This window comes from Rhinopithecus bieti, unplaced genomic scaffold, assembly GCF_001698545.2.
Source record: "Rhinopithecus bieti isolate Rb0 unplaced genomic scaffold, ASM169854v2 scaffold_28066, whole genome shotgun sequence".
In the NCBI taxonomy this organism is placed as follows: domain Eukaryota; kingdom Metazoa; phylum Chordata; class Mammalia; order Primates; family Cercopithecidae; genus Rhinopithecus; species Rhinopithecus bieti.
Window position 1 is genome coordinate 1044781 of NW_016813021.1, and position 9110 is coordinate 1053890.

The following is a 9110-nucleotide window of genomic DNA, read 5'->3' on the forward strand; positions in this document are numbered from 1 at the left end:
GCAGCCCTCCAGGGCCTCAACACCACCTGTGCCCCTGCCCCCACCTTTCTCTGTTGCACAACCCAGTTTCTGCCCCCCACCCTCTGGTTTCCTGACTGGCTGACCTCACTGGCCGCCCCATCTGCTGAGCCTACTGAGCCTACGGTGCTTCCCCACTTCTTACCTTCTGGGACGTCAGGCTGCCTCTTGAATCCCTGCTCGTCTACACTCACACCTCCTATGCCCCTTCCTCCAACACCCCATAGGCGAACCGCAGCTCTCCACTTGCACTCACCCCTGTACATAGATCAGAGCACACCTGGGCTGGTGTCACACCTGTGACTGTGAACTTGAAGGGCCTTCCTTCCACCTCCCTGGCACCCTCACTCGCCTCCTCTCCCTGGCCACCTGTTCACACTTTCTCCTCTCCCTTTAGATCAAACCTCCTCCCTGGAACTCATTCTCAGCCCATGAGCTTGCTTCCTACTTCACTGGTAGCATCAGCAGGAACCCGCCAGGCACTCCCCAACCCTCCCCCTACAGTCCAGGCTGCCATGATGGGGGGTGGTCTGTGTTCCTTCCTGGCTGGGCCACCTCTCTGACAGTTCCTGCATCTCCCAGCAATGCTTCCTCTCTCTCTCCTCTACATCTGTGCTTCTCAAAGTACAGCTATTAGGCCAGTAGCATCAGTGGCACCTAGGAATGTGTTTGAAATGCAAATTCTTGGGTCCTACCCCAGACCACCACTCTGGATGGGGACATACAATCTGGATTTTTTTTTTTTTTTTTGAGACAGAGTCTCTGTCACTCAGACTGGAGTGCAGTGGCATGATTTTGGCTCACTGCAACCACCTGACTTGGTTTCCCAGGGTACTGGTATTACAGGGAGTACAGGCCAGCATTCCCAGCCTGCAGTCTGTTTTTGCCAGCCCTTCCGGGGATTCTGATGCATGCTGAGTTCCACTGAGCTTCACCATCAATTTGCCTTTTTTTTTGAGACGGAGTCTCACTCTGTCACCCAGGCTGAAGTGTAGTCGTGCAACCTCGGTTCACTGCAACCCCTGCCTCCCGGGTTCAAGCAGTTCTCCTGCTTCAGCCTCCCAAGTAGCTGGGATTACAGGCATGTGCCACCACACTCGGATAATTTGTGCATTTTTAGTAGAGATGGGGTTTCACCATGTTGGCCAGGCTGGTCTCAAACTGCTGACTTCAAATGATTTGCCCACCTCGGCCTCCCAAAGTGTTGGGATTTCAGACATAAGACCCTGCGCCTAGGCAATTTGCCCTTTTCTACCAGATCCTTCTCACTGCATTCCAACAGGCTACAATTTGTGCTATCTTCAAAAACCTTTCTCCTCAATCCTTCGTCTGTCTCTAGCCACTGCTCCGTTTCTCATATACCCTGTACAACAAAAGCACACAGAAGAGTTGTCAGGCTCACTGCCTCCAATTCCTCTCTTTTCTTTCTTCGGGAGACAGGGTCTCACGCCATGGCCCAGGATGGAGTGCAGTAGTGCAATCACGGCTCACTGCAGCCTTGACCTCCAAGGCTCAATTGATCCTCCTACCTCAGCCTCCCGAGTAGCTGGGACCACAGGCGCACACCACCATGGCTGGCTATCAGTTCCTCTCTTCATTCTGTTTCTGACCCTCTCTAGTCAGGCTTTTTCCACCTTCAACTTCGTGCAGCCAAAACCACTCTCAATGAGGTCCCCCCAGGACAGTGGTCAATCTTCAGGCCACATCCTGCTTGACAGCCAGTGATGTCTGACACAGCCCTGTCCCTCCCTTCTCCATGAGACACTCTTCCCAACTTCCAAGACCCCACACTCTCCTGGTTTTCCTCCAGCCGTGCCTCCCCATCAGCCCACACACTAAACACTGGAGTGCCCAGGGCTCGGCCTGCCTCCTCTCCTCCCCACCGTCACCCATTCCTGTGCACTCATCCAGGCTTTCTGCTGGAAACACCCCAATCTGCTCCTACTTTTCCTCTTAAGAATTTTACCTGACCGGGTGCAGTGGCTCATGTCTGTAATCCCAGTGCTTTGGGAGGCCGAGGCGGGAGGATCGCTTGAGTCTAGGAGTTCCTGACCAGCTTGGGAAACATAGTGAGAACTCATTTCTACAAGAATTTTAAAAGTAGCCAAGTGTGGTGGTCTGTACCTGTAGTCCCAGCTATGTTTCGGAGCCTCATGGCATCTTCTCCTTCTTGCTGACAAGTGGATTTCTATCTGAATGTCTCCCGCTGGGAGCCTGCGCCACCACGCCAAGGCCCCGACCCCAGAGCTGGCTCCTGTTCTCACAGGTGAATGGGCGCCTGCTTCCCCTGCCCCTCTCCCTCCCTGAGGCTGGGCTTGCCACGCACTCACAAAGCTCAGCCATCCGCCTGGTCACAGACACAGGCCTGGAACTGTGGATCCAAGATGGGCATCGGGAACTCACGGTGCCAGAAGCTGAGGTCACTGTTACCAGGGACCTGTGTGGGCGCGATGCCTTGACCCCCTTGGATGCCCCTCCTGGAGCCTGAGCCGTTCCAAGCCAACTGGCCGGAGGGACCGACCTGCAGATCAGCTGGGCTGCTCAGGCCACCTGAGGGCGGCTCTCAGATCTCATGGGCCCCTTTGCAGCCTGCGCCTGGGCCCTCCCTGTGGGCCCATTCGTGGACAGCTGTGTCGAGGAGCTGTGTGCAGCCAACGGAAGCCTGCCTGTCCTCTGTCAGGCACTGGCTGCCTTCGCCTGGGCCTGCCAAGCCACTGACATCCCCATGGGCACCTGGTGTGGTCCTGGTTTCTGTGGTGAGCTGGAGGGAGGTAGCAACGAAATGGCAGGGGAGCTGGGTTCGAGACCACTGCGTGCAGTTGCACAGGTTGTGAACTGCACAAAAATATCTGGCCCTGAGGTTTGAGAGGACACAGCCCTGCCCTGGCTGGGGGTAGGGGGAAAGGGCTGAAGACAACACGGCTCTAGGGCTCAGAGCAGTCAGGGCCTTCAGAGACCTGGAGCTGTGGGTGGGGGGTGTGGGTGTTTGTCTTGAGTCAAGTGCCCATTTCTCTTCCTCTCTCTGCTCAACCCAGAACCTTCCTGCTCTGAAAACAGCCACTGGGAGACATGTGCCGACATCTGCGGGACCAGCTGCCCCAAGGAGGACGTGTCTCTGTCTCTGGCCTGCCACAGCTGCCGTCAGGAGGGCTGCATATGTGACACCGGCTACCTGCTCAGCAGTGGCGCTTGTGTGTCCCTGGCTCTCTGTGGTTGTCCCTGGCAGGGCCACATTTTGCACCTGGGGGTGCAGGAGCTGAGCTCCAACTGCCGTGAGCTGTGTGAGTGCAGGGAGGCTGGGCAGCCACCCCATTGCAGCCCCCAGGCGAGTGGGGACAGGGAGGCCTGCCTCCTGTGCACTGGGGCCTGGCACTGTGGGGTCCGGAGAGGTACCAGCTGGGTGTCAGGTGACCCCCATTACTGCACGTTCAACAGTGCAGCCTTCACAGCCCAGGGTGCCTGTCGCTATGTGCTGAGCCGCACCTGTCGGGCCAGCCTGGGGGCACAAGCTTTCATAGTGTAGGCGGACAATGAGTACCTAAGCCCCACGGCCCTCATGACTGGGGCTCGGTGGATCAAGGCGGACGTGCACAGGCTGAAGGTGATGATGGAAGCTCAGACCCCTGGGAGGGTACAGGTGATCTTGGGCAGGGGCTGAGATGGGGCCCCAGAAGGGTGGGCTTAGACTCAGGAGTCTGGAGAGGACCCAGTCACATCCTAGGAAGATTTGAGGGGACACAGCCTCACCCCAAAGGTTCTCAGGGATTCCCAGACCCACCTAGGGGTGTCTGATGTGGACATGGCCCCGGGTGTGTCTCCAGGTTAACAGGACCCAGGCCCACCTGCCCCTAAGCCTGGCCGGCGGCCAAGTGTACGTCTATTTCAGCAATTCTGGGGCCATGCTGGAGACTGACGCTGGCCTCTTGGTCTCCTATGATGGCACCACCATCCATCATGGTGCCCAAGACCTACGCTGGCACCCTCTGCAGCCTGTGTGGGGACTTCAACGGGGACCCCCATGATGACTTCGTGCCCCTGATAGCTCCCTCCTGCCAGACCCGGAGGTGTTTGCACTCAGCCGGAAGGACGCAGACTCTCCAGCCAGCTGCTCCACTGTCCCTCTGTGCCCCCACCACTGAGAGGGCCAGTACCAGTTGCTGGCTTTCTGTGGGCTGCTGGGTGCCCATGACAGGCCCTTCCAGGCCTGCGATGAGCTGGCCCAGGCCCAAGTCCACATGGAGAACTGCATCCACGACCTGTGCCATAAGGGGCTCGTGGCAGATCCTGTGCGAGGCTCTGGGGAGCCATGCCCAGCAGTGCCAGCAGCATGGCCTCCTAGTGAAGCCCTGGAGATACCTGGTGGACTGCGGTGAGTGGTGTCCTTTCCGTGCCAGCCAGCACATTTTGCCAGCCAGGTCCAAAAAACCAGTTCTGCTCATTTTGTGGGGCTGCATAATTAATGATCTCAGAGTAGCTCCTTCAGGCCTGGCCCAGTGAGGCGCTCGACGTCACTGGCCCTGGTTTCATGCTTCCCAGCAGATTGGTTCCACATCCAGACAGGCTCACCCTGACCACAGTGGCTCCACACCTTGCAGCCACTCAGGTTTCGCAGCCCAGCAGGAAAGAAAGCTCCGTGGGTCCCAGAAGCTCCAGCATGATTTGCACTGCGTCTCTGTGGCTTTAACTGACCCCTTCTTGTACCACTCACTGTGGCCAGGGGAATGTGAGTCTCTGATTGACTTCTGCCTGACCCCGGGCTCTGCCCTTGGGCCCAGGCAGAAGTTGGGATGAGGTTAGTAGTGGGCAGTAGTACTGGCTGGTACCCAAAGGACAAATGTCTGCTGCCTCTCATCCTTGTCCTGCTGCCAAACGATCTTTGTCAAGAGCATTAAGCAGTCTTTCAAACATTTTTGATGGAGACCTACAGTACAAAATATAGTTCATTTCAGGATCCAATTCTATTAGTTTTCTATCTCTTGCTGCTGTAACAAATTGCAACAAACTCAGCAGCTTAAAAAAACACTTTTTTTTTTTTTTTTTTTTTGAGACAGGATCTCACTGTCACCCAGACTATAGTGCAGTGGTGCAATCATGGCTCATGCAGCCTCCAACTCCTGGCTCAAGTGATCCTTCTGCCTCAGCCTCCTGAGTAGCTCGAACTACAGGCACACACCACCACACCTGGCTATTTTTAAAATTTTATTTGTAGAGACAGAGTCTTGCTATGTTGCCCAGGCAGGTCTCAAACTCCTAATGTCAAGCGATCCTCCTGCTCAGCCTCCCAAGGTGCTGGGACTACAGGCGTGAGCCACCATCCCCAGCTAATTTTTTTTTTCTTTTCTTTTCTTTTTTTTTGAGTCTCACTCTGTTGCCCAGGCTGGAGTGCAATGGTGCAACCTCGGCTCACTGCAACCTCTGCTTCCCGGGTTCAAGCAATTCTCCTGCCTCAGCCTCCTGAGTAGCTGGGACTATAGGCACCCACCACCACGCCTGGCTAATTTTTTGTATTTTCAGTTAAGACGGGGTTTCACCATGTTGGTCAGATGGTCTCAATCTCCTGACCTGGTGACCTGCCCACCTCGGCCTCCCAAAGTGCTGGGATTACAGGCATGAGCCACCCCGCCCTGCCCAACTCCAGCCAATTTTTTGAAAATGTTTTGTACAGATGGGGTCTTGCTATGTCAAATTTTTTCTTACAATTCCAACACAGTTCTCACTGGCCTAAAAATCAAGGTGTCTGCAGGAATGCATTTCTTTCTGGAGGCCCTAGGGGTGAACTGTTTCCTTAATTATTTAAATTGTTGGCCGAATTCGGTTTCTGATGGTTATAGGACTGAGGGCCCTGTCTCTCTGCTGGCTATAACCTGAGGGTTGGTGTCTGCTTCTAGACACCACCCACATTCCTTGACTCATGGCCCCTTCCGTTATCTTCAAGGCCACTAACAGCAGGTCAAGTCCCCGTCATGCATCGAAATCCCCTGCCTCTTTCTGATGGACTCTCTGGCCTGCGTCTTCCACTTTTAAGAGGCCATGTGATTACGCTGGGCCCAGCCAGATAATCCAGGTTAATCTCTCCCTTCCCAAGGTCTAGAACCTTAATTACATCTGCGAAGTCCATTTTGCCATGTAATGTAACATAGGATACAGCAATTAGACCGTGGACATCTGTGAGGGGCCGTTCTTCAGCTGACCACACCAATGTATGCACACACAGCACACAAAGTGTCACCAAATAGGAAAATGCACTCAATACTTTGCATTACATTCTTTTCTATTCTATTTCATTTTTCAAAGCAGGGAACACTCCCACTGATCTGTATAGCACTGAGATTGAGAACACAGATCCCAAAGTCTGGCTGCCTTGGTTAGAATGCCAGTACCACCAATTTCAGCTGTGTGCTCTTGGGGAAGTCACTTAACCACTCTGTGCCTCAGTTTCCCCTTTAACAAGAGAAAGAATGGTGATAATAGCACTTCTCTTGTGGGGTTGTTGTGAGAGCCAAACAAATAATCAGTAGCTGGCAATGTAGTGAATATAGTGAATGCTCTACAAGTATCAGCTGTCATTATGAAATTGATTTTTTTTTTGTTCTTTTTGATATGGAGCCTTGCTCTGTCACTCAGGCTGGAGTGCAGTGGCGTAATCTCAGCTCACTGCAACTTCCACCTCCTGGATTCAAGCAGTTCTCATGCCTCAGACTCCCAAGTGTCTGAGATTACAGACGCACGCCACTATGCCCAACTAATTTCTGTATTTTCAGTAGAGACGGGATTTTGCCATGTTGGCCAGGCTGGTCTCAAACTCCTGATTTCAAGTGATCCACCTGCCTCTGCCTCCCAAAGTGCTGGGATTACAGATGTGAGCCACCGTGCCCAGCCTAAAATTGATTTTTAACCTGTGTTAACATCACTCTGTCCCGAGAACCACAGGTTCTGCTGTTGGCAGGCCTTATCTCAGAGGCTGGGTCAGCCTGTCCTGAGGAGGGCCTGGGATCAGCCCGGCCCACACCCTCCCCAGTCCAGCAGCAGCTGAGATGGTCCTGAGTCATCTTTTTATTCCTTTGGTGTGAATGGGACAATAGGACCATCTCACAGATGAAGAGCAGACACAGAGCTGCACAGCCAGGGAGTGACAGGGAGGGGTCCCCCTGAGCCTGATCTCACCCTGGGTGATGCAGGGGCCATGGCAGGACTGAGAAGTGCCGGGTCTCGGACCTCGTAGGGCCCACGCGCTGCCAGGGCGGCCGGGTCTGAGGTGGGGCAGCCACGGCAGAGTGATCAGGGCTCAGATGATGGAAGCGTAGGGCCACATGGGAGCACAGAGGAGGGGCTGGCCCAGCCTGGAAAGTCAGGCCAAGTTTCCCAGAGGAAGGACCATGCGAGCTAAGGCCTGAATAACAAGTCAAAGCCAATAGATAAGCAAGGAGACGCCAAATGTTCTAGGGAGAAGGAACAAGGTTTTCAGAAGCCCAGCGGCTGTGTAGAGTTCAGCCAGAGGTGGGGGAACCTGGAGAGTGATGATACTGAGGCATGGTCCTGGGTTGTGTCTGTGGGGCCTTGAATGGCAGGCAAAAGGTGAAGACTTTATCCTGAAGGACTGGGCCCCTAACTTCCAGGACCCTGAGGCGCAACTCCTTTTCTCTGCCCATAGTCCCCCACTCCTCTCAGAGCGGGAATCAAGTTCAGCATCTTGTAAACAAAATCTCTCTTTGTTCAAAGGAAACAGCCCATTGCAAGCTCCAAAGGCCAACGCAAGGGACTGTTGGTGGGTGCTCTGGCCTCTGGCCTGCCTGGCCTACCCCTCCTCCCAAAGCCAGAGACAAGCCCTGGGGGCATCATACACTTCGACTAAGATTAACTGAACACCTACTAAGCGCCAGGCAGCATTCTAGGCACCGCAGACACAGCAGTGACCAAAACAGACAAAACCTTGCCCTCATGGAGGCGACATTCCAGTGGAGAAGACAGAAAGAGTGCCAATAAGTAGGTGATTAAACAGTAAGTCAGGCGGGGCAGTGCTGGGGAGTGCTGGAGAAGGGACATGCAGTATTAAACTAGGGGGTTAGGGTTCCCTGAAGTGCAGGGAGGTGCCCTGGGAGTGGAGACTGAAGGAGGTGGGAAAGGGAGCTGAGCTGGCTGGGGGAGCAGGGGAGACATTCCAGGCAGTGGGAACCCAGGAAACCCATCCAGGAAGGGTGCAGGCATCTCCCCCAACCCCCAGACTCTGGGTGCCCAAATCAAGACGAACTTTGAGCTAGAAAATCTCCCACATCCCACTCCAGGACATTTCTCCTTTTCTGACTTCATTAATCCCGAGACTGGGGGACACCCCCCATCCCCAGCACTCACGCACACACACACCCCTCCCCAGCAATCTCTCCTCCAGTATGTTTTTCTCCTGATCTGTGAAACCCCCAAAGACAAGGGTTGAAGATGGGGTCTGTCTTGGTCACAAATGTGTCACCAGAACCTACCATAAGACCTTTAAAAGCATAGGTCAGGTCCGGGCACAGTGGCTCACACCTGTAATTCCAGCACTTTGGGAGGCTACGGTGGGTGGATCACTTGAGGTCAGGAGTTCAAGACCAACCGACCAACAGGTGAAACCTCGTCTCTACTAAAAACACACACACACACACAAATTAGCTGGGTGTGGTGGTGCACATTGGGGGAAACCCCACCCCCAACATTTAACGTGGGTTCTTTTCTATATCCCTAAGTATCGGCTGGTCTGAGAAATAAAGGGAAAGAGTACAAGAGAGAGAAATTTTAAAGCTGGGTGTCCGGGGGAGACATCACATGTCAGCAGGTTCCGTGATGCTCCCTGAGCTGTAAAACCAGAAAGTTTTTATTAGTGATTTTCAAAAGGGGAGGGAGTGTATGAATAGGGTGTGGGTCACAGAGATCACATACTTCATAAGGCAATAAAATATCACAAAGCAAATGGAGGCAGGGCGAGATCAGAGGACCACAGGATGGGGTGAAACTAAAATTGCTAATGAAGTTTTGGGCACACATTGTCATTGATAACATCTTATCAGGAGGCAGGGTTTGAGAGCAGACAACCTGTCTGACTAAAATTTATTAGGTGG

At 53.9% G+C, this 9110-nt stretch overlaps 1 protein-coding gene across 1 annotated transcript; it reads left to right on the plus strand.

Moving 5' to 3' along the window:
- The first annotated feature begins 2726 nt into the window (after positions 1-2726).
- On the plus strand, positions 2727-3906 carry LOC108512322 (zonadhesin-like). The gene is made up of 3 exons (XM_017847548.1): positions 2727-2774; positions 3054-3299; positions 3840-3906. Exons 1-3 carry the CDS (start codon positions 2744-2746, stop codon positions 3842-3844), a joined length of 282 nt encoding a protein of 93 aa, XP_017703037.1. The 5' UTR covers positions 2727-2743; the 3' UTR covers positions 3845-3906.
- The last annotated feature ends 5204 nt before the right edge of the window (positions 3907-9110 follow it).

Coding starts and splice junctions, on each gene's coding strand:
- LOC108512322 (XM_017847548.1), top strand. CDS start 2,744: ATGGGCACCTGGTGTGGTCCTGGTTTCTGTG. Junction 2,775..3,053: donor GTGTGGTCCTGGTTTCTGTG/GTGAGCTGGAGG, acceptor TGCTCAACCCAG/AACCTTCCTGCTCTGAAAAC.